General features: G+C 55.5%; 4 protein-coding genes across 4 annotated transcripts; all 4 read left to right on the plus strand.

The window, feature by feature from the left end:
* Window positions 1-4,759: 4,759 nt before the first annotated feature.
* CkaCkLH20_02374 (short-chain dehydrogenase/reductase family Oxidoreductase) lies at window positions 4,760-8,585 on the plus strand (the record flags this gene model as incomplete). Its single annotated transcript, XM_038885093.1, has 3 exons — window positions 4,760-5,462; window positions 7,602-8,154; window positions 8,219-8,585. The coding sequence occupies 3 exons, from the start codon at window positions 4,760-4,762 to the stop codon at window positions 8,583-8,585; spliced, it is 1,623 nt and encodes a 540-aa protein (XP_038749881.1).
* Window positions 8,586-17,624: 9,039 nt separating this feature from the next.
* Window positions 17,625-21,434, plus strand: CkaCkLH20_02375 (uncharacterized protein; the record flags this gene model as incomplete). The annotated part of the gene is made up of 1 exon (XM_038885094.1): window positions 17,625-21,434. The coding sequence occupies one exon, from the start codon at window positions 17,625-17,627 to the stop codon at window positions 21,432-21,434; it is 3,810 nt and encodes a 1,269-aa protein (XP_038749882.1).
* A 913-nt stretch (window positions 21,435-22,347) lies between these two features.
* CkaCkLH20_02376 (acetyltransferase) lies at window positions 22,348-23,106 on the plus strand (the record flags this gene model as incomplete). Its single annotated transcript, XM_038885095.1, has 1 exon — window positions 22,348-23,106. The coding sequence occupies one exon, from the start codon at window positions 22,348-22,350 to the stop codon at window positions 23,104-23,106; it is 759 nt and encodes a 252-aa protein (XP_038749883.1).
* Window positions 23,107-23,980: 874 nt separating this feature from the next.
* On the plus strand, window positions 23,981-25,020 carry CkaCkLH20_02377 (meiotic chromosome segregation protein; the record flags this gene model as incomplete). The annotated part of the gene is made up of 3 exons (XM_038885096.1): window positions 23,981-24,227; window positions 24,307-24,756; window positions 24,812-25,020. 3 exons carry the CDS (start codon window positions 23,981-23,983, stop codon window positions 25,018-25,020), a joined length of 906 nt encoding a protein of 301 aa, XP_038749884.1.
* Window positions 25,021-25,033: the final 13 nt, after the last annotated feature.

The following is a 25,033-nucleotide window of genomic DNA, read 5'->3' on the forward strand; positions in this document are numbered from 1 at the left end:
ATCGCGCAGATCCATGGGCGGCAGCAGGGGAGGGAGGGTCAATCCCGGTTCCGGCTTCCGGATATCCCGCGGCGAATCTATCCACCGTCGGCCGTGATGCCCAGGGGTTGGCCCGGCGTCGGAGTCGTTGATTAAGCCGTCTGTTCCAGAGTTTCGCGGCGCGGGCCCCGAGGTTATCTCTCTCGGATTAGCCCCATTGCGCTCCGAGGTTCAGACGGCGACGCGTGAGATGCGGAAGAAGGGTGTTCTAGATGCCGGCCAGACGCCAGCTTGATACCGCGGTTCAAGGTTTGTGTGCTAGCTGCTGAATTAATGCCTAGCGATAGAGGGGAGAAGGAATAGCGAGTATTCTTCGCTGTGCCAAACCACAGGGAGTTGACGAGCACAGGTCCGCGTCTCCGTCAACCGATAGATGGCACCGCTATGCCTTCAGGCATTATGTGAAAGAGACTATACTAGAGGATCTAATTGAGCTTTGAACAGCAGACTAGCTGATGTATCTTAAGACGATTCAGTGGAAGACATGTTGAGGAGGGGTTTGCGAGGGCGTCTATCAGCGGTGAGAAAGGCAGATTGCACAGCTCAGCCAAGCTGCGGCAGCAGGTCCAGCTGCAAATCGGGTATGCATAAGTATTGGGAACGGCGCAGAACTGACCGACGAAGGTATCACGGCCATGTTACCGAGCGAAACAGATACCGGTGGCTGGTGTCGCACATCCTGCCTCTCAGCCTGCGCCAACAGCCTGCGCAACAGCGAAGGGCTAATGCGAACTGTTAGACAGAGCGGTCTTACTGAGACACAAAGTATTGTTATGAGCCGACTTTAACGCCTTGTGTTTTCAGCTTTTGCTGTATATGTTGCGGCGTCCCCCAATCCTTTTCCTCATCCCGTGTAGCTCATTCTGATGCTGTTTATCTGATGCTGTTTATCACCTAGTTACCCAGGCAGTCACACCACTCCAGTACGATGCAGAACTTTCCTGCTATCCGGCGCAGCAAGACCCGAAGATCTGAAGTCAGCGATCGACAATCGTCGTCTTTCAGGGATTCCACGGCCTTCGAACTGGAGCCGCAAGGTTATCAAGCCAATGAGCTCAAACCGAACAAATCCCAAGAAGTGCGGGTTCATGACGAAGTTAGGCCGGAACCCCACGACGAGGCTCGCCTCCTCGAAGATACAAATTCCCCGCATAACGACGAGAACACACCCTTCAATCGCGGCCAAACCAGAGCATTTGGCATCTTGGGCCTCTGCATTTTAGTACTCGGAACTCTTCTGATTGCTTTGGCGGTCGTTTTCCTAAGCTACTTCTGGCACACGTCGATACGCGCAAGAGATGGAGAGGTTGAACACTCCCAACTCTGGAACCGCATCGTCTTCTCGAACTGGGCATCTAGAGTCGTCACAATCACCGCTGCTCTACTACGCGTGTGCCTGTCACTGCAGATGGGTATTTTCACAGCAATGATGGCATCTCTAATGATCGAAAGGGCTGGGGTTCCTCTACACTCAGCCCCCCTCATATCGATGCTTAGGGCTGTATCCGCCTCACCATACAATCTCCTTACGGCGTTTGTAATGCCATGGCAGAACAGACTGGTTTATATTGTCGCCCTAGTTGGGTCGGTTTCTTTAACGGTCGGTTTCCAGTTTGCATCCACAGTACTACTGTCCGACTTCGACGCGGTGAACGTTACCTCGCCAGGGACGGTCGCGGACGTATCGCTTCACGGCAATCCTGAAAACAGGCGTACCTATCATTCCCTCCCGGGTTCGAAACTCTGGAACTCACAGCCGTGGACTTACTTCCGATTTGCGGAACACCCCCGAACACCACCCGATGTTGAACAGCTGCTTGACCGCTATCAAGACACTGGCCACATTCTGCGGGCAGTCCTTCCTTTCGAGACTGAGGCAAGCCGCAGTCGATTACGAAGATACCAAGGGCACGCGGCGGTCCTCGACTCTAGGGTAGTCTGCGTTCGACCCAACATCACGAGCAGTGTTTTCTCTATCTGGGGCACACAGGTCAGGGGCGAAGGCTATTCTGCTGCCGAAGAATTTTTCGTGAGAGGCGAATTCGGATTTCTGGACGATTATAATGGCTTACCAATCCATAAGAGTTACATGAGCCGGAACACGTGGCCATTCAAATGCGTTGTGCCTGCCGAAAGAACTCACGGCGGTGTGTCGATATGCGCGCTTGATCGTAGCGATCTCGTCGGCAGTTTTGACATTTACCGAAGTATGCCCTCACTTTCCAACACATCTTCGGAAACGACCATCTTCCTCGTATTCAAAAGTGTTGGATTTGCACCTGACTGGATAAGCATGCTGAGTAACCTTGGGAATCTGATCGATCAGGACGCAGTCACCGACATGGCCCAGTGGGAGGCTGATGCCATTGACTGGCCAGCATCCGCGGATGGCATCTGGTCACGCGTTCACGTACCGGATACAAACCAGAGCATGTCAGTTAGCGCATGCTTTACCGTACTAGAAGGCGCGTATCTCAATGTCAGTATGTCCAGCGACATGAATGGACCTGAGCCTAGGTTGTCTTGGGACGAAGACCTCGCTCTTTCTAACATCGATGTCATTCGGAAACAATATTGGAGTTCAGGAAATCAAACCCATACTATGGACTCACGGGGTATCCTTACGCTCGATTCTTGGGAGAATAACGAAGCTCCTGTCCAAATTCGACTTTTCTCTACCCTTCCTTTCCTCGATACGTATAGATCATCTGATTCGGGGAGTGTCTTGCCGTGTGGCATCCTGGGGGCAAAGCCTTCAGGCAGGGGATCATCACGCGCTTTGCACTATGCGCATTCAACACTCTTTCAGAATGTCATGAACACCACAGGTAGCCTAGCGGAGGCTTTGCAGGCGGTCCTGATGGTCACGCAGCAAATGGAGTACTACGAATATGTCCCTCAGCTTCGGGATGCATATAGATCGTCGGCATCATATATAATGGCTGAAGAGAGAGTTATCCCTGTTCAATGGCTAGGGTTTAGTATTGTCGTCAGCATGGTCGCGGTTCACTTCCTACTATTGGCTACTACAACTGTGCTTTTCCTCATGTTCACAAAAGCAAGCTGGATAGGAAATGTCTGGATGTCATTAAGTCAAGTTGTCTCAGCTGAGACCGAGGACATCATTCAAAAGTCTACTCACAAGGGTGACGATAAGGTTAGGAGTATCACGAAGACAAGAAATGCGTCTGAGTTTGGCTTGAGAGAGCGGGTGAAAGTAAGGAAGAATGAGATGAATGATAGACATGAGATTGCTTCTTTTTAGGGAACACTATTATATAGCCTTATGATTCTGCACTGCACCACTGACTGTAAAATCACAATAACATCCAACTAGATCAATCGACCCAAAAGTGTCAACGCCAGGAACCGAACCGAACCGCTCTCCACCCACTCTTTAGCTGAGAGCCATTCAGAATTTGCTACCAGTCATGAATGGTAATGTGGTTGGCTTTCCTTCTGTTGTCTTATCTGGATGAGTTGAGCCGCACGTCCACTCATCATCTTTGAGCAGTCGCCGCGTTAGCCTTTCTGAAGAAATCCTCACGTTGTCTTGAGCAAATGGTGTTCTGGTATCAATATTGCAACCTCTTGAGACCTCTAAAGAAGTTGTCAGTTTGGCTCCAAGATTTATATATAATGTATTTGGGAAGTTAAAGCGACGTCGATGCTCGTACTTTTCCCCGTCGATCTCCAGCCCGGTCTAACAGCCGGACGCCGCTTTAATATGAGTACGAATATTAAATGACGTTTCTGATTAATGCCGAGCGGCTAAGGGCGTGCAGCTGTGTTGATCTGGTGCAACATCCGCCGGTGCAATATCCAGAGGTTTGACCTGAATCGTCGGTGTCCCCAGCAGACCGCACCTCATGACCTCCAACAAGGCGGCAGAATCTCTTTCGGGCTGCGCCGCCCTCTTCGTCTGGGTCCTGGGATAGGACGCACCGGTGGACTGGACGTCGCAACCCCTGTTCGGCTCCATCCGGGATGCTTACACCGTTCGGCGCTTCTGGGGCGTGTTCTGGCAGCGGTTGCATGTGATGCCCTTCCGGATGCCCAAAGAGCTCCGGGCACTTTGGTTCTTCCTGCTCTCTGCGGGCTGTCACGCTCTGGTGAAATGGGTACGGCATGGCCGAGCGTGTGCCCTGTCCGAAGTGCGCTTTTTTGTTGCCAAATGGGCCGTCTGTTGGTTGGAGACGATATGCGGGCTGAAAACCCACAAGGCAGTCGCCAAGTCGGGCACAGCCAGCGGCAGCGGCATCATGGGGCCGGCGGGTCGTTGGACTTGGCTTCGTTAGGACCTTCTTTTTTGGTATGGTTCCTGCTTGGCAGTACCCCGTAGTGTTGGCCAGCTTTAGAGGATTCAAAGGCAAAGAAAGCACTTGAAGCGACTGCACAGAAGATATGACAGTGAATGTAACATATATACGGTGAAACTGCGCGTGGAGGGTGATCATAGAGGGCATTCGAGGTACAGTGTTATAACAATCGTTTGTAAGAACCGGAAGGGATCGGAGCGGATGTATACGGGCCCATGGAGCGGAGCCAGGGGCGGTGCCGGAGAGCCGGGCCGGAGAGCAACCAACAGCGGGCATGACACGATTTAACGAAAGTCACGCGTATAAGACGCATGCCTGCTGCACGTTTCCATAACAGCCCACTTGCATTGATTCCATGCTCAACCTTTGTGATTGACTGCTCCTCTTTGTAATCGAACACCATGTCGGAAACCAACGAGTCAAATCAATCGCCTCTTCCTTCATATGAGGAGGCTTCATCAACCGGCGGCCAGGACAACTTGCTACAGCCCACAACACTCGTCCTAGATGGCCAGACGATCCACGCATTGACGCCAGACTCGCCGGCCCTGTACCGCCTTAGTCTAGGCATTGCGGACCTTTCAGGAATCACCAAAGAGGTGGAACTGTCGCGTGTCGAACCCAACAAGAACGGCTCGGGGCGCAAACGCCATATCTACGACCTGAAGCACCAGAACGCGACGCCGGGCGGCTACGATAGGCTGCCGTCCGACTCGCCGCGGTACTTCATCCACCGCGCGAGCAGGCGTCTCCTAGACCCCGCGGCCCTCGGCATGAAAAAGGGCAGCGCGTTGCTACCCGGAAAGGCGGCGCTCTCGACCGCCGTGCCCGTCGACGTCTCTGGTAAGACCAGCAAGTTCGGCATTCCCAACTTTATCAAGGACGCCGCCGCCGTCTTCTCCACCAACGGACGCGAGTGGTCCGACGCGCAGGGGAACGCCGTGGCCGTCATGCACGATGACAAGACGGACAAGCGACACAGCCTGATTGTAACGGCGGCCCTGCCGCGAGGCCAGTTTGACATGCTCGTGGCCCTGTGGTGCTGCCATGTATGGGAGTTTGGCGTGGCCAATGCCCCGAAAGTGCATGAAGGGATGAGCGGAGGTAACTGTCTACGCCTTTAACTGGCTGCGCTTCTCGTCTTGGTATGAGGGATAACAACTGACTTCTGGCGCGAACATTTAGTGGCAAGGAAGATGAGGCTGGCCAAAGAGTTTGGAATGGCGGGGACCTGGGGACCAGGTACGGATTCATCTCTCTCCGTACATAATTATCTTGCGATGATCGCTGGCTAACCACCTTTTCCAGGCGCTGGAGGAGCGTCGTTTTAAATCCGGTCAGTGCGCCACTTCTGAAGAGTCGCTGCAACGTCCAGGAATCTTGCCTCGTCTCCCTCTTAATTGTATTGGAGAGAAGACGGACATGGGGCTGCATTCAAACGGTAAGCACATGTTGTCTGAAGCCACGGCTACGGCGGTTCCCTCAATGAAAGGGAGAAAGGGGTACTGGGGGACACATTCCGGCCATGATTAGCAAAATCTCTTAAGAGAACTCTCCAACAGCCTTGACTACGGCAGCGGCAACTCAGAAGTTTGGTGTCAGCTTTTTCATATATTGCGACTGATGTATTGTTATTCCATAAGCTTTGAAGTCGCTTGAGTTGAACCACTTAAGGATATGAATGCAATGCGTAACAAGAGCCTAGGAGAACCCATCTGACGTCTACAATTTAGACATCGTTCTTTAGTCCCGTTTCCCTCCTTCCGGAATGCCACCGGCTTACATCCCCATCCCCAAATCCAGCCTAGCCCACCGACAACCACTCCGTCCCAGCGAACACCTAGTTTTATTTTGGTGCACGATGGCGGCTCGGGAACGGGTGACTCAAGGCGCCGCGCCACAAACATGCAGCAGGCTTACAAGTCTCACCGCCAAAAAGGGCATGGTCGGCACAGGTGAACTGGGCTAGGAGCTAGCCTCATGTAGACGGCTTACAACCACGATGGCCTCATCCGTCGATGAATGTCCCGAATTTTGCAACCTGGCTTGACGAAGGACTGGTTGTGTTGTTGGAATGGGGCTTGTGGATGTCTTTGGGGCGATGGGGCGGGTGAATAACGTCGCCGACGGTGCAATTTGGATTTCATGCCCTCAATTCTGATGATGATGAAGCTACTGAGTAATAACTGTACTCAAGAGCATCCAAATGGCACTATGTAAATGATATAAGTATAAAGGTGTCTGCTTCAATACAAAAAGTCAACTCGCAACTCGAGCCAACATCTCAGTATCGTGCAGTCTCTCAGTTTCAACCTCTATCTCGACTCCTCAAGCAACACCCCAAAAACATCGTCATCTCTCATCCTGAAATCATTTTCATTGGAGGGGATCAACATCCAAATCAAGATATCGTCAGATTCCCAGTCATAACCAAAGTAACTCATAACCGCCTTATCTGGTCTACTCTCCTACCTCGAAATCGCTTCCACCCCGATGAATATCAACATATCATCGTAAATCATCACGATCGCAACGAAGACATTTCCGAAGTGTCACAAACAAAATCTCGACGAAGACGTGACACACACCGCATCACCATTCACATCCCACAAACAAGCCACCAATATGCCATCCCTCTTCGTTTACGAGAAAGACCTCGTCGATCCGACGCCCGATATCCCATCGCTGGAAGGAAAAGTGATATTCGTCACGGGAGGCAAGTCTGGATCTCCTACGTCCATATCTCACTCACCAAGTCCCACTTTCTTCCCGGACAATGATTACACAGTCTCCTTTTCCCCCAAGGTCCTGTATCCAATACCAACCCTTTCATTACCCGACTTCTTTCAATTACAGGTAGAGTCTGAAGCAAGTATGCCTCAGGGAATCTCACGCGTCTACAATCTCGCTCATATGTACCTATCTATCTGCTTCATTTTGACTCCTGCTGCTTACCCCCCGAGGAGCGTAGAAGATGAGGACGAAGACAGGTTAAGCCCGCAAAGACACTCTCCACCCTGTCCTGAAGCCCCTTCAACCCATTCACACGTCTTCACACGGCTTCTTTCTGTGTTCTGGGTTCATGTCTAAAGCTAGACCAAGAACTCATCGGATTCAACACCATGCCCCTGATCCTGGCAGTACTTCGATATCACCACACCCACCCTCTCCCACCCTTTCATCTCTACGAGACCACCTCCCACTGTCCCCCAACTTCGAAACCCATCACTAACACCCGCAAAGGAACAGCAGGCCTAGGCAAATCCACAATCCGAACCCTCCTCGCCCACAACCCATCCCACATCTACTTCTCAGGCCGCTCCCTCGCCTCCGCCGAAGCCCTCATCGCCTCCGTCACCCCTCACCAACCTTCTACCTCCCCCACGAACCTCGACTCTCCGTCCCCATCCTCAAACACACCCTCACCCCCTCCCCTAACCTTCATCCAAATGGACCTAACCTCCCTCCCCTCCATCACCACCGCCCTCGCCAAATCCTTCACCCACGCCCGCCTGGACATCCTCGTCAACAACGCCGGCATCATGGCCGGCGGGCCCGGCCTCAGCGCCGACGGCTTCGAGATCCAGTTCGCCACGAACCACCTCGGCCACGCCATGCTCGTCCGCGCCCTCCTCCCCGTCCTCCAGCGCACCGCCGCCGCCGCCGCCGCCGACGTCCGCATCGTGAACCTCACCTCCGTGGGGTACCGCGGCCACCCGTCCGACGGCATCTCGTTCGCCACGCTGAGGACGGAGCAGAGAGGTCTCCCCGTGCTGGGGCAGTGGATTCGTTACGGGTATGTAGTCGAACATATCTTAAATCTCATGTGAGTTGCGACGCCGGGCTGACAGAGTCTCCAGACAGAGTAAACTCGCAAACATCCTCTTCACAAAGGAACTCGCCCGCCGATATCCCGCCATCACGAGCGTCGCGGTGCACCCCGGCGTCGTCGACACGGGCCTCGTCACGAACCAGGGTTATCTCAACCGCCTCTTCGTCTATGCTCCGCAGAAGATCATGGGCGCGACGGTGCTGACGCCCGAGCAGGGCTGCTGGAACCAGGTCTGGGCGGCGGCCGCGGCGAGGAGGGAGGACCTCGTGAACGGGGCGTTCTACATGCCCGTTGGACACCTGGCCGACCATGAACTGGACTCCTGCGCCACGGACGAGAAGTTGGCCGGTGAGCTCTGGGCGTGGACGGAAAAGGTGCTGGATGAGTTTGACTGAGCGTTCTGGGCGCGTCGTAACTTTACGGACATAGACCTTTGTCAGCCGGCTTCTAATTTCACGAATGTAATCTGCATGCTTGAAATCAGAAAGACCCTGAAAGACGAATTGTGGCTTCAGCCACGTTCGTCGGGATAGATGCAGGCTTAGTCGAGTCTTCGAGTCTTCACATGTGCTACGCTTGGCATTCCAAAATGACAGACCACCACGCCGCGCGCTTGCGGCTATCGATCAACCGGCCCGATAGGTGGACTCAGACCGGACCGCCGCCGACTGATTGTGAGCTGCCGGCGGACGTATGCCCGTTCCGCGCCGTCTCATCTCAAGCGTTGTACGACATGACCAGACGGGACGATGATACTCGACCACCCAGACGTCTCACCGGCGCGCGCATCAAATGTCACCTCACGCCATCGCGTCGCCGACGCGCGCCATTCGTATGTTCGCGTGTTCCCACCGCCTAATATCGAACCGCGCGCCCAGCACACCGGTAATGGCAGGAGACCGTCTATGCAGTTAATCTCCTTTCTCTTTGTGACGTTCGCCTCGCAGCTGTCGAGCTAGGCTATCCCCAAGGCAGGCCTTGACCCCTCGAGTCGTGTATCTGCCGACGTCTTGTAAGAGTATAGCACTATTGCAACCCCTCATCTTAGACGCCAATCTCCCAGAGGTTACCGGAGTCGGCCTGCAGCCGACTCCGGCTTACCCCGCCGTACACCACCACGGCCGACGCGGACCGCGCCTCATACCGCGTCGACTTGACGCATTCCGGGAAATTTGTAAACAATCACGAGAGCTAGGATATCGCAGCGAGCGTCGTTGCTGGCACGAGTCACTCAGCGCAGCTCTGGAGATAAACCTATCGCTTGCGACCTGCAGCACGCGGATCATCGCAGACGGTATCAAGCTGCTGCAAACCACTCACACAGCATATGCGATGGCCCACGTCCTGCAGCGAACGGTTTGAAAATAATGACATCAGCAAGGAGGGTCGAGATGGCTGCTCTTCAAGACACGGACGCCATCATGCGACCTCTTTGTCACCGGTAGTCATCAGCAGATCCTCGGGCCAGGGGGAGGACGAATTCCAATCGAAATCCGCCGCCTCGGGTTGCATTCCTTAGGCCAGGGGAAAAACAAGCACGGTGGCGACACGTGGAGAACGAGATTCTCGTTGCCATGGCCTGTTGTTCTGCAAGCATTTTCAAGATTTCCAAGATTTCCTTACGGTCCAGACTTTGTCCAAAAACTTCTCTGCGACGTCGAGTCTCCATTTGGCACCCGTCTTCCGTGATCAAAGTTTTCGTGAGCCCCAGCCTTTGGTCCGCCCTGCTGGAAATCGGGGGCGGCCCAACCGGAGGGAGAGCTGCAAATCGCGGAGATTGCGGGCGGTTCAGCGTGGTAGGGAAGCGAAATAACGTCGAGGTGTTAGCGCCGACAAGGGGGCCGGCCGGTGATGTGACGACGATGACTCCAGCTGCAGATACAGGCACTGGATCGAGCGGTCCGTCGTCCGTCGAATTGCGTTTCTGTCCGTATGCTTAGGTATTATGTCGTGACTCGTCTGCAATTGCGGCGAGTGACAGGATGCAAATTGTAGTAGTGGAGAGTCCGATGACCTCGGGCGTTTTGGCCATATTGTTTGATGTTGGTTCATCTCAAAGTCTAGAGCTCTCAATCGTGATTGATGGACCGTACGGTACCAGGTGGACCATGAAGAGATGCCAACAGGTTTTGGTTGCTACTTGCAAGTGAGTTACTTGTGGTCTGACAAGGACTGTCGACTTGTCCGGCGTCCATCACCGTAGGAAAACTTCAACAGACGAATCCTGCTGTGTCGCAACCGAAGTCGAAGCCGTGATCGCCACAAAGTCGTCAACACCCGACAGCTACTCGGAGGCCCGGCACGTCTTTCGTTCAATGAACCCATCGTCAATTCGTCTTCTTCTCCACTTGAACTGCGCGCCTCGAATCCCCCAAGCCATCAGCCCTGGGAAAACCTTGCCAACAACGTGCCGTGGTGTGGACCGTGGAGACGTCGTTCTAGTGCGGGAAAAAGGCTTTGGACCGTGAAGACAACTGCAAAATCTTAAAGACTGGGAACGGCCCGGCTGTTGCAAAGGCGAGCGTCATCATCAGACGAACTGCGAACAACGCATCGTTCGCCGACTCCATACTTTTTCTCCATTCACTCAAGCTGCGACAACCTCAATCTGCGGCTCTACCGGGTCGTCTGGACCCAGGTCGACATCATTCATGCCGTCTGCGGCGACTGGGAAAGACCTGGACCGCCGCGGGGAAGCGGTTGGCTGTTTCAACAAGCGGGAATTTTGTCCTCCCTTGGAAGATTAAAAGACTTGCATGGCTGAGTCGGCAAAGTGCCCAAGCCCACTTCTTCCGTCAAACATTGATTAACAATGATTGCCTTCGATCTCGATGTACCTTTTCATGCTTGGCTGACGTTGGGTGCAAATGGCAGGGCTCAACCTCGCACAAGCATCCGCTATCCGCCTGGAAAGAGGCTTTGCCAATCAGCCGAGGAAAACTTCATTCACTTCCTCAACTGCCAAGAAAGTGTGAGTCTTTATTCCAATGTAAAGTTTGATCCCGGTTCGGGATCTCGCTCCACCGGGTCATTGAGATGGCCTGGACAACAACCAGCAACCTGGGACTGGGAAGGCTGGCTCTCTTCACCAAAACAGCCCTGCGTTCGCTCATCCTCATGTCGGAACCGTTGTGTGCCCTCCCGGCTCCGTTGGGCGGACAGCTTTGGTTGGCACGGCTGGGCCGTCGACGGTAGGCCTCGCCGTCCCGACGATCGAATATTCAGGCAATCACCGGTTGCCGGGACCTGAAAATGAGATCTGATAGCCGCGCCTGTATTTCGCGTGGGCACAGCGGTGGCACGGCGTTCTCCGGTATGGACTCGTGGAGAGAACCAGACTGTGCATCAGCATGGTTAGTATCCGGTGGCTTTCGACTCCCACCGGATGAATTGACCTGCTAGACTCTGTTGCCACCCAGCAAGAATCTGTACAGTATTCGTACAAAACCCTCGGCCCCTTGTCGCGAGGGCTCGAACCGTTGCCCGCAGCAATTGTCAAGACAGCGATTGAGGGTAACAATCGGGGAGAGAGTTAGAAAGCAGACAGCGCTTTCACATTTCACACATCTCGTCCAGTGTGAAATGTCACCCTCCACCTGCAGTCAGGGGTAGCACGTCCGCCACTAGGAAGGGGAAAGCGCCAGGCACAGCTTTTCCATTGGCCGCGGAACCACGCGGACGATCCGCAGGGATGCATCGGGAGAGACTTGTGTGTTGGAGTCCTGGACTGCCCCTCCTCAAATTTCGAAAAAGGGGGGTGGGAAGAGAAGAATTCCATTGCACGCTTCTGACAGAGAACATGGGATCGTTGTCTCTTATGCAGAAGCGACACACTGCTGAATAGCGTTGAAGACTCGCGTAGTTTAGCAAAGTCGATGATCTGTGCCGAGATGGCGTTCTGAGTTTACGATTCGCAGACGTAAGGGCGGAAATGTTTTCGCGACAGAGCCGTCGCTTTACGGGCGACCTCCTCGTCAGCTAAAACAGCTTGACGAGTCTTAGCCGGCTCGGCGCCATCACTCATTGTGAATCAGTGTGTCTGGACGTTTCTTGGCGACTGGCAAACCTGCTTCGGTTTGTAACCTTGGGGCGATCATAGGCATGACCATGACAACAAAGAAGCGTCTGCAGTGAGTGTTGGTTTGCGACCGAAGTATCGGAATTCGACTTGTGCTGCGGCTGCACCTGTGATGTCCCATTGCTATCAGTCAATCGACGTTTGCTTCCTCCGGTCCCGGACGCCATACAACGGAGGTTTCTTCCGTGGACAAGACGGAGGCAGATCGGAGGAAAGGAAAAATTGGCCAATCTCCCATGTGAGACATGGTCCACGCAGCCCATTTGCGAGAACGAATCGTCGTGGCCAGCGCCGAGACATACCGACGTCGAAACAAACGCCGATCCGAAACCAAACGGTGAAAAAACCCAATGATTGATTCATGGACAGGCCTGGCGACTGAGGCTTTGTTTTCAATGCGGGTTTGGCGGAAGCTTTTTGCTTGAGACCTTCTCAGAGCTTTCAGCGACCAACGCGGAAGAGTAGTTGATTGGACCGAGGTCGAAACACGAAGCCCAACGCCAGCTGACGGAAACGCGGGGGTTGCATGGCAGCGCGGGTGATTTGCAAAGTGGGCGCGGGCCAATGCTGACCTTGTAAAGCGTGTCGGCATTGTCATTCGAGGTTTTGGGTACCGCAGTTGGTATTTGTGGTGGTCAGTCGTCGAAAGACTGGCTGTCAAGGCAACAAATCCACTTGCGTGACCGCAGTCTAATGCGTGTTACTATTCGTATATTCATCCCTTGATGTCCACAGACGCAAGTGGCGATGAAGCGCATGCGCTCGGAGGTCGTCCAAGGTTAAGCTCAAAAGGGGCCGGCAGGCGGGACAGGGCAAGCTTCGACTGGACCTCGCGTGACTGCCAGGGAACACACACAGGCCAGACTCGTGTTGATGATGATGCAAACTGACACAACGGCGAGATTGGGAATGCAGTTCCTGCTGCCTATTGGAGATGGAGGCGACCGAACTTTTGAAGTGCAGGATCAAGCTGGGTTTGTCGGTGGCGAGCATATGTTTCATCGCATTGGTGTAAAATGGTACTGCAACGAACCACAACCTCAGATGAGCTGAGGCTGAACCAGAGGCCCAGATTGAGTGTGTTGATAGGACATACGGATACTGATTGACGGGCAGATGCGTCGCTGCAGTCGCCCTGCGCAGTTCAGCTGAGCGGAAAGGGTCCAAGGGTCCGGGTCTCGCACGATGCGGTCAGGTTCCTGCGTTTGCTTCGATGCATTGAACAAAGACCCGGAGAGTTGGAGTCTATTGAAGAGAGTCGAGATGATATGCGGCCTGCTGCAACTCTCAGCAGCCTTCAGCCGAGCCGCTTGCGCTTGCGCCCGCGGCCGCGACCCCGGCCGTTCGGTCTGATTTCGTGAGCCAGTGAGTCCAGACCAACTTCTTTCGAGCCATCGCGATTCCGGCTGGATCAAAGTCAGAGCTTGCGAAGCGGGAGACGATACGGCGAGCTTGCAACGGCTGGCGTGGTGGTTCGGCTGGGTGGTGAGACAGTCAGAGAAGGTGTGGACTGCTAGCGAGCCCCTGAATTCTTGGTATTGTTGTCGGCACGCCCCTAAATGCGAAGTCCCTCTGATTCACAGGTGGCCGCCAAGGACTTCGTCTATTCCGCGATTGACATGGCACTGTCATCGCGGACAGGCCGGTCTCTGCGAACGCATGGCTAGCACGAGGGTAGAGGCATTGCGAATGCCGTAGAGCAGAGCAACCATCTATTGCTTGATTCCGGTGAGCTCTGCTTCTGCTGGTCATGCAGCTCGGTACCCGGTGGGAAGACAGAAAATGGCGCTGCGAAGGGAACTGCTGAACCGTGTACTGCGCACAATGCCGAAGCAGTAGCCAAAGGCTGGCCTGAGATGACGAACTCAATGGCAATTTGGCGGAGCGGCAAGGCATGAATTAGCATGCAGTAAGGTGCGGGATGCAGCCAACTCCCGTTGGAGATAGACACACGCCTCCCCCTACGAGTGGCCGTTTGGACGGGAGGGCGGCGAGCAATCTGCGGGAAAAAAGCTTTTTCGGGCAGCTCTTAATGCAGGCGGAGCAGATGCCGGCGGAGAGCGGAGAAGAGGAATTGGATAGCGGATGGTGTTTGTGGTGGCAGTGGCCCCAAGGCGCATCCGTGTCGAGTAATTGTCGAAGGCAAACGCAGCGAAAGCATGAATGGAGGCGGGTAGCTAAGGCATGCGGAGGCCATTGTTGCTTGCGAGACGGGAGGTCAAATTCCGTGGATTTGTTGTTACCGAAGATGATTTGGCGGCGGGTTGTTTCGTCCGTTTGTTGATCAGACAGGCTGGAAGAGGCGCGAGATGCGCATGGCACGGCATGGCCTCGCATCGGGAAGAACAGACCGTGACAATCTTGCAGTAGGTAGAGGGAGTTGCAGTGGCTCGGACGGTTCTGGAGCGATGTGATGACCCTGTGAGCGCTTCCGCCGTGGTCTTGGGCTCCGCGTGGGCAGATTCTGCGTCCCTATGCCGAGGATGGCAAGGCTGTCAGGCTGTCTGTCGTTTGGTGATGGAGATGGTGTTTTGGCAACCTGGAAGAGCATTGAAGACGAGGTCGAGGCCAGACAACAGTGGCGGCAATCGTGGCCAAAACAACGAAAAGCGCTGTCGATCGAAAGAGGCTGGCATTGAACGGTGGCATGCCGATGATGATTTGAGGAGTGGGTTGATTTGTTTTGATGATAATTTCTTGTTCTGGTAGTGCGAGTGCAGATTGGAATGGAAGAGCCTGCTAGAGGTAGAGCGAAGTGGATGAGGTGACGAAGACGAGGTCAGTTAGTTAGGTGAGAATTGGAAGGAGGAATGGCAGGAGTGGCTGCTCTTGCCGCCGTCTCGTTTGAGAGGCCGGAAGGAGCAGATGTGAGGCGGAAGGTGCCTCCTGCCGCTCCTGCCAATTGTGAATATTGAACTGGAAGCTGCTCTGGTGTCTCTTTCCTTCCACAGTATATGATGAGGTACCTAGATTTACATACACCGGCAGGTGAGAAACCAGGTATCCACGTTCCTGCCGCCTCCGGTGAGAGAAGGAGGTACGTACTGCCTAGTCGAGTATCAGAGGCAGGAACTCATAGTCATACCTGCCTCGTGCCGTCGTCAGAATCATTTGATATGAGGAAGGAAGAAACAGGATGATAGAGGGTTAATGTGTCCTTGCTCCTTCCTCAGGGTCTTGATATGCATCTTCCTGCATTGCAGCATTGCACTCTGCAGATGAGTCGCAGGCGCTTGCTTTTCCCCGTCAGAGTGAAGATGCCCTGTCTGAGTCCAATTGGTGCCGTGGCGGTGGCTACTCTCTCAGGCAAGACCAGCGCGGAAAAACAGAAAAGAAGGAGCTCTTGGAGCGGAAGGCCCCACCTCAAATTTGACAATTGGTGAAGTGGGCGTCGACGGCACGCCCCTCATTTTACACCCTCCACCCCCTGTCACCCCCTCCTCCGGCCTGCCCACCTAATCTTAACGCCCTCATTGGCGGATCTATTATGTAAGCCAAGTACGTACCTCCCAGCATCAGTTAGACAAATGAGGCTATTCCCACCAGTAGCACTAACAGATTCCTTCGGTCGACTCAACACCAAACGGCGCTCCCTGCCGTGGGCCAATGACCGGGTCCCGTCCCTTGCAGATGAGCGAGAGACCAGACCAAAGCCAGACAAGCCAGGCACAAGGCTCCAGGGGCACAGGCGCAGGTACTCAGGCACTGGAGGGAGGTGGTGCTACGGTACAGGGCACAGGGGGTCTCTTTTGAGAGCTTCTCGCCAGGGGGCCCTTGAGGGGAAAACCGAATGGAAGATTGGGGGGACTGGAGAGAGAAGGGAATTCCTGGGCTCAACCTAAGTCACTCTCACTCGCTCACTCACCACTCACCACTCACTCTCACTCCTTTCTCTTGCCGTCAGTGTCACTCTCAATTCCAACCTCGACCTTCCTTTCCACTCGCTCGCCTACCATTCCTTGTTCTCTCTCTCAGACTTTTTGATCAACCGCACCCAAGTCACTCCCTTTCTTCTTCCTGGGTCGTTTTGTTTGCCTGTCACGGAAAGAAAAAAACAGATTAGCCAAGAGGGTCGACGGTAGGAAAAAAATAAACCAGAGAGACGACCACACATATTTTCTCTTCTCTTTTCCCGTCCGTTTCTTCGACCACCACCACCAGCATCTCCCTCCGCTCAACCACCAGCGGCAGGACTGTCGACGACGACGACGCCGACGACGACGACAACACCAACGATTTCCTCCTCCGAGACCCAAAAGAAACGACAATCGAGTTGTTGGCCGTGCGAGATCCAGTATCTCTGCTACCGTACCTTTCGCCCCCCCCAGTTCTCCGCCCAAAAAGGATTCCTCGACCGGGATTGTCGAATTACCCCCGACCGCACGACTCCCTTTTGTCTTATCAACGCACGATTCAGCGGCTTCACTTCACTCATTTCTCCCTCTCCCACCAACTTCGACCTCGGGCTCGGTTCCTGCATCTCCGGCAGTCCCCAAGTCTCAACCTCCCAGCTCGACGCACAGCTTGCTGCCGCCAGCCTATTGTGCAGGAAACCATTGGATTTCTTGTGCCACTGGGACCTCGGAACTACCGAAATATTCTTCGTCTTCTCCAGTCGGGCCACTCGACCGCCGATATCGACGGATTTTAACCGGATTTCTTCGCCTTCGATTCGCCCCTTTTTTCCGATCACGAACCCTCCAAAGGATCGACGTCGACGCGACTTCGAGGCTCTCGAGAATACAAGTCTACTTGCGACGTTGACAGCCCAGTACCAACTCCATCTTGCTGAAACACTCCCGACACAGCGCACTCAGTCAACCAGGTATGTTTTTGACATGTCTGTTTCCCATCGTGCCCCTGGCCCTCCGCAAAATCTGCCCTCCACCTTGGACATTCATCGCATTCCCGTCAAACTTCGGGCCCTTCCTTCGTCTCAATCGCCTGGCTGCGACGGGGCTCAAGCACAGCTTCTGCCTCTCCGACGCTCGCTGAACTCAATCGCCTCTTCTCCACGCCAGCAGACGTCTGGAGCTGAGACCGGAACGTGCTTGTTTGTCCAAGGGTTCCTGTCAAATCTTTTGCTGACCACTATGCTATTTGTGTCTAGGCATCCCATCTTCAGACGCTCGCTTGCCCAATCGACTCGAACCACTTCGCCATTTTCAAACAAACTTTCGCCCTTTCGTCCCAACTTCTCCAACTCCCATCCCTACCACCATTAATGGAAGCTGTTTAATCAAAACCGACCGACCGACCTCCCCCGAGCTCTCTACCTCGGCCAGTCAGAAAAGAGGGGCGATTCAACCAAGTCTTGCCGCTTCTCTCAGCCCTTCGAGGCTGCCCGATAGTCACAATGAACCGTTTCCGCACAAAGAAGAAGACGAAGGAAGATGCCTCTTCCACACCCAGAGCCTCTCATGAATCCGAGTCTCCGGCCCCTTTCCGCTTGTTCGGCAAGGGAAAGAAGTCCCAAGAGGAGGAGCCCAAAAAGGAACTCGATCTCGAGCACGCCTTGCCATCATCCGACGACTTCCGCACAAGTTTGTTGATGACAGGACTTTCGGCACGCTTTTCCATGCTGAGAGAACAGGATGACCCGAATACCAAGATCGGCAAGGCGCTTGACGACAGCGTTCTGTTCCCCAAGCGACAATCCAGGATGGACTTTGGTTTCGGCGCTGGAGCTGGCTTGTCTGATATTGCCGAGGTTGAGTCCATCAGAAAGGAGGCCCCCTTTGCTCGCATGGACCGCATGGACTCGTTCCATTCCTCAGACGGCAACTCTTTGTCAGGGAGCATCATGGACCGAGCAAAGCCCGGAGAAGGCAACAACCTGTTTGGTGGACGACAGAAGATTTACAAGATTGCAGCAGGAAATGCGTCGAACAAGAACGTTGACGGTGGCGGTATGAGCCATCGTGCTCTGTATGACGACGATGTCGCAATGTCTTCTTTCCAGAAATGGAGGCAAACAGAAAAGGCCAAAATGTCGTTTGACGACGACCAGGATATGGTTCACTCGACATCCAGCCTCGATTTGGCACGCACCGAATCGCCTCCTCCGCTTGGCTACAACAAGAACCGCGAGACCAACTCGACCACATCCTCCACACCATCACTCGGCCGTAACTCGACTGCGGCAACGTCTGTCATGTCCCAGCCGACATCCTCAGTCAAGGACTGGCAATCCACAACAACGGCACCTAGCTCCGCCGCAGGCACCCCTCTCCTCGAGAGAAGCATGACCCGCACAAAACGTCTCTACGAGACTGGCCTCAACAACGAGCTTCAGGAGCAACAGTCTTCCGCCCTGTCCCGCATGGATACTCTTTCCAGACAGCGCACTCTCGGATCCAGGACACCCGAACTTTTCCAGAGCGGTCCGTCGCCGACCTCAACCCTCTTCGCAGAGCGATTCGGCGAGCGCAGAATTTTGGCCAAAGGCAGCGCCCCTAACCTGCGATCTATGAGTCCACCGACAGTAGGATCGCCCATTGCTCCTATGGACTTGGGCATCAGAAACCAGGATTCAAGGACTGGCTATCCAGGCTCGCCGCCTTTGAGCCCGCCTATCAGCGAGGGCGAGGAGAACTCCATCCTCCCGAATGACCGAGGCAAGGCCACGGCCATGGGCATGTTCCAGAAGCCGCTGCACTCCTACGACGAGTCCAGGTACGCCCAAAGGCAACTCCAACTTCAGCAGGGCCGCGAAACCCCGACAACTAGGTTCCGAACGGAGTCCAACGCATCCCAGACCACGGGCCGCTCAAGGTCGTCCTCATCAGCCCAGAGACAGCCGATCGAGAGGTCGGAGCCCATCATCCAAGTTGAGCCTACCCTGAAGGAGGAGGAAGCCGGCTCGATCTACTTCAATGACAGGGACGAAACAAACCAGAGGTCACCTGTTGCAACCAGACGTCCCGCTGACCGCGATCATCCGGCCTTCAGAGACTCTGCTTTGCCAACCCCTCTTTCCCTGAGTGGCAGAGAGTCGGTCGAGCCGTCGCCCGTCTCTGATCAGCCTTTCCCAGTGCCCGCACCTGCTGAGCAGTTCACCGCTCCTCAAGACTCGCCGACGCTACCGTCGTCTGCGGGACTCAGCGGCATGGTTCGCGCACATCTTCGGACGGACAGCAACACTTCATCCATTTACGGTTCAGCGCCACAGACGTCGACGTTTGCTTCCAGATTTCCTCTGGACCCTTACGACCCGTCGTTTGGCGTCAGCTCTAACCCGTGGGAAGTAGCATCGCCAGACTGGCAGTCCCCGACGATCCCAACTTTCAACGAGCAAGTGAAGGACACGCAAGAGCCCGAGGAACCTAAGGAGCAGCAGAAGGAGCAGCCTGCCCCCACATCTGCGCCGGCCCCTGCTCCAGCTCCCGCACCTGTTGCGAGGGAGGCTCGGTCGACGGAGCCGTCGGAAAGAAACACCGGCTCCAGCACTGAGATGGAGAAGGAGCACGACGAATTTGCCAGCCAGCTTGCGAGCGCTCAGCGCCGGGTTCGCGAGAGACTCACCTCTTACGTCGAGTCAGACCGTGACAGCAGGTCTCTTTCTCGATCTCTGTCTCCTCACTCGTTTGAGCGCACCCGAGAACCTTCTATTCCTCGACCCAACCCTCTGGGAATTCTCAGGTCGAAGACAAGCAGAGGTTCTTTGGCGGACCGACCAAACCGCGAGAACAGCCAGCACGCCAAAGCAATCAAGATGCTTGGTCTGGCTACCTCGACTATCAGCAGTGCTCCCAGCCCGAACAAGACCAGCTTTGAGGGGAAGGATTCTGAGGAGCGTGAGAGGCCCGACATTTCGAGGGCCGAGAGCGCGCCAGCTCAGGTATCTGCCCCGGAGCCGCCTAAGGAGGACGAATCTGTGCACGCTGGACTGCGGGCTTTCAGACAGGCGCGTAAAGAACTCCAGAAGTTGGAGTCACAGCGGAGCCCGACAAGTGCCTCAACGCCAGCCGTGCCCGGTCCCTTGCCCGGCGCTGCCATCGGCGCAGTGGTCGGCCCCCCGGCATCACGCACGGCGCCGAGTCGTGACCGCACTCCTGCGGCACGCTCTCCATCTGGAGAGCGTCGTCCGCCTCCCGTCACATACCAGCGAACGCCTAGTGAAGAGCCCCAGTCCAATGCCGGACCCGGCAGAGGTGCCTCCCGCCCTCCTTCCCGCACTGAGCGCGATCGCAGCGGTTCGGAAGCCAGCAACGGCGAAAGGTCGAAACGTCCTGCCAGACTGCGCACCGTTTCATCTCCTCACGACGAACGAGGACAGGCACTGGGCCCGAACGGACCTCCCCCCTCTTCCCGGCCTCCCATGATCCCGTCTCCTGGCCTGCCTGGCACCAACATCCGGCGATCACCGCACATGCCTCCCCAACCGTACCCTGCGGCCGGCGGCCCTCAGCCTATTGACCGGTCAGCCTCCTCAGGTAACCTGGCGGTTCAGTACCGTCGTCGCGGACCCGACTCCGGACAACCGTCTCCTGTCTCTCCTATGGCTCCTATTCCGTCGCCCTCAATCCCTGTGAGCCAGTCGACTCCTACTTTTGGTCCTCCGCCTCGCCGGCCCTCTGCTCCCCCCGTGCCGTCTCCGGTGGCCGAGTCTGCTCCTGTCAACCGCCTTGACGAGTCGATGAAGCGTGTGGTCAAGAAGAAGGACATCTCCGAGCCGACGTTTGTGTCCTCCACTTCACGCGTCCCTACTGTCGCTCTTCCAGAGACATCGGAGAGCAGGTCGAGAAGCGGATCCCGTTCGCGCTCGGGGAGCATCCTGGGCGCTGCGGCTTCGACACCAAACCTCCATGCCCACGCCAACATCAACGCTCCTCCGGTGCCTCCCATCAACCCCAAGCGTCGCAACATGATTGGCTCTATCATCGGCCGCAAGACAGACGACGAAAACGGCGCCAGCTCACCTCTCCCTTTGGCGCCGCCGCCCATTCCGAGTGAGCACAGCGGTGACGGCCACAGTGCGTTCTCGGTAAGCGACGATGAGGACGCCCCGGGACAGCGACGCAGACTCCGGAAGACAATCAGCGAGGCAAACGGCATGAACATGCGTGCCCGTCTCAACCGAGGTCCTAGCCCTCCCAACATGCCCGCGCCGACCGCTATTCCCAGCGGTGTGCACAACAGTGCTTTGCCTGGTGGCATGATCTAAATCAACGCGATCATCCACGGCATCGCCATTTCACTTTTCTCATTAACTCCCTCTTTGTAAAGGATGGCTGGAAAAGGAGAGGCGAGAAAACGGTCATAATGAATCTACGAAAACCCCTTCTTTACCCTGTTTTAGTTTCTAGTTTTACCCTCTCACCGGTCACGCGACCGTGTGGCATCTACTGTATATTTCTTATTTTCATTCTCTCTCTCTCTTGTCGTCGCACCTCCGTGGACGGCTATTGGATCTTGACTCCTGGAGAGACCTTAATAGGGCGGGGTCCTGGATTCGCGGTAATCGGAATGCGTCTCGGTGGTGGGCCTGGCGTCCGCCGCGTGCAGGATCTCAACAAACCTTTTTGGAAGGATGTGGTGGTGGTGTATGGCTGTTTCAATTTGAAGAATACCAGAGTGTTTCTATGCTGTATCTGGGCTGCTGGGTAGGAAAGGAGGTGATATACCACGTACTAGGTAAAGAGTGCACAATCAAGAACATTCAGGACTCGTACATCTCTGCTCGTAAAGTGTCTTTATCTTGCTTCTGAGTACCGGAATGAGTGCGTGACACAGGATGGTAGGCTGACTGCCAAGGTAGGGACGGCGGATAAGGTGCAGTGCGGGGGAGCCACACTCGGCCCGGAATGCCGGCCGGGTCGACGGCCAACTCAAAACGGTTGACCTTTCGCAAGTAAGCAAACTTGACGTATGCAACGACATCCTGCTTATCTTGTTCGAAGACTGTCCGTTACACCATTTCTCTCATCAAACCTCCATCGTGTGCTTTTGTCATCTTCCTCCGAGCCCTGTGCGTCTCATTGTGAACAAGTCAACCCCGCTCGTCCTTTCTCCTTCGTCGCGCACGTTTCAAAGCACACGGTCTCGTCAATATCCAGCCTCGTCAAGAACTCACCATCATGGCCTTCATCCGCGCCTACAAGCCCTCAGACTTTGAGGATACCGCACACATCGTAAGCCTCCCCACCTCACCTCCCTCTCACCCGGCAACTCACACATCCCCAAAGTGCCGCGCGACCCTGCCCCCGTCCCTCGCCTCCTCGGAAGCGGGCCGCCTGCTCGCCCCCTACATCTGGACGCACCAGTACACCCTCCTCTCCCCGTCGACGTGCCACGTCCTCGACGACGGGACGGGCCGCGTGGTCGGGTACTGCATCGGGTGTCCCTCGGTGACGTCGCTCGCGGCGGCCTACCCGCGCTACGTGGCCGAGGTCCTCGAGACGGTGCCCGAGCTTCAAGGTCATCGGCCGCGGAGCCTCGAGGCCAAGGCGAGTTGGAACTTGCCCTCGGGGGAGGTGAACGAGGAGGCGTTACTGCAGCAGGCGTGGAAGGCGGAGTGGCTCGTGTTGGGGGAGGAGAGGAGGGGGTTGTGGGAGACGTGGAGGGGCACGATGCATATTGATCTGTTGGAGGGGTGGCAGGGGAAGGGGTGGGGGAGGAGGTTGATTGAGAGGTTTGAGGGGAGTTTGAGGGAGGCTGATGAGAGTGAGGGTGAGGGTGAAGGTGAGGGTGGAAGGGAGAGGGTGTTTGGGAAGGGGTGGCATATTGGCATCGGAGGGGAGAATGAGAAGGTTGTGAGGTTTTACGAGAAGATGGGATTCCGGGTCTGGCCGAGTGCTGAGAAGGGGTCTATTTGGATGACGAAGGATATCGAGTAGACGGTGAGTGAGTTGCGTCTGCAGTCTTGTTTGTAAACTTGAATTATGCTTATTGAGTATCAGGTAACTCACCATCACCCGAATCACCGACTCATTCGTTCAAACCCATCCAGACTCATCCACCGGAAGGCTCTTCTCAACATTCCGTGACACCAGCATCTCAGTGACTCAAGCTTCTCATTCACAGGAGGTCATCTACACCTGACCTTTCAGTACTACGGTCATTGCCGTGTGAGCACCGAGCAATGTCCCTCGTGGCCCACCGTCCCCGTCGCCCGGCGGGCCTCCTCGCCAGGGGGTCCTTGGGCGACGCTATCGTCGTCTCTGTCAAGCCTTGTTGGCTCAGTGGTAAAGCGCCTCACTAGTAATGAGGAGATCGGGCGTTCGATTCGCCCACGAGGCAATGTGATGATGCGACAAGCATCTGAGTTCATTTTTGATGTTTTTTGCTGGCGTCGCGAATTTCGAGCTCAGTTATGTGTCGATTGAAATGAACATAACTTGGATTATTGTATTCTATAAAAGTCTCTCTCATCTTGGCATTGAAAAATGAGTTTCTCCATGGCACAAGGAGTGCCGATGAGTCGTGATTGACAGCCTAGATGAGCGCAGCGAAACACAGGCAAGAGACTCCGACGACCCCGAGGATAGCGTCGGAGTCTCCTCCCGTGTTTCTAAATACCGGAGTCAGACGGTGGAGATGGTGGAGTAGCGGCATCGGATCACCTCATCTGGGGTCTTCCTTCATGCGGGGTTCATCACTTATCATTCACGTATTAAACTTCCTCGCTGCCCCCGGATGAAAGCCGACTTCATTCCGATTCTTACCACCGGTGTATAGATTCGTGAAGGAATACCTGGAGAAACATAAAACATGTCCGCCGCCGACATCGACCCCGCCCAGCGGCTTAAGGACCGCAAGCCGATCCCGAAGCCCGTCCCGGCCTACCTCCCCACGGCCGGGTCACCACTTACCGTCGACAAGGCCCTGTACGAGTCGGCGCAAAAGGCGCCTCGCGTGCTCGTTGAGGAGTTCACTCTGCCGATCCGGTCCGGAAAGGCGTGGAAGGCGCCCGCGGGGTCGATTGTGAGGATCAGCACACCCGAGGGACCTCAAGTTGGTAAGTCCATCATTAACTCTGTTCAAGAGAGAAGAGTCTCCAACCGGTTTACTCAACATAAATCTCACACAAACACCAGGCGACCTCAACATCTGGAACGCCCACAACCCGCGCGAGCGCTTCTGGGCCTCGCGCACCCGCCAGCTCCACGCGAGCCACGTCACGGTCGGCGACCGCCTGTGGTCCAACCTGCCCTACATCCGGCCCCTCGTGACCATCGTCGCCGACACGCTCGCGTGGTACGGCGAGGACGAGCACGGCGGCCGCGTGCACGACCTGCTCGGCACCCGGTGCGACCCCTACATCAACTCGATCCTCAGCGGCGGCAGCTACGACTTCCAGTGCCACTCGAACCTGACGCGCGCGGTGCTCCCCCACGGGCTGAACGAGGCGGACGTGCACGACGTGTTGAACGTGTTCCAGGCGACCGGGCTGGACGAGAGGGGGCGGTATTTTATGAATCCGTGTCCGGCGGGGCCCGGGGATTATATCGAGTTTTTGGCCGAGGTGGATGTCTTGATGGCGTTGAGTGAGTTTGGAACCCTGTGATCGTGGATCGTGAATGGCTGGGACTGACTTGTTAGGTACGTGTCCTGGAGGCGATCTGTCGCTCTGGGGTTTCGGCGAGGATAGCGAGGAGGAGATGATCAAGTGCTGTCGTCCGCTGAAGGTCGAGGTTTTCAGACTCGAGGACGAGGGGTTGTTGGAGCGTGGCGGGTGGAAGCCTGCGGAGGTGTCGCCGTATCAGGGACGGCATGGCATGACCATTCCCTTGGGGGAGGTGCGTAAGTGATGTGAAGTAGGGA

This window comes from Colletotrichum karsti (assembly GCF_011947395.1).
Source record: "Colletotrichum karsti strain CkLH20 chromosome Unknown Scaffold5, whole genome shotgun sequence".
NCBI classification, from domain to species: domain Eukaryota; kingdom Fungi; phylum Ascomycota; class Sordariomycetes; order Glomerellales; family Glomerellaceae; genus Colletotrichum; species Colletotrichum karsti.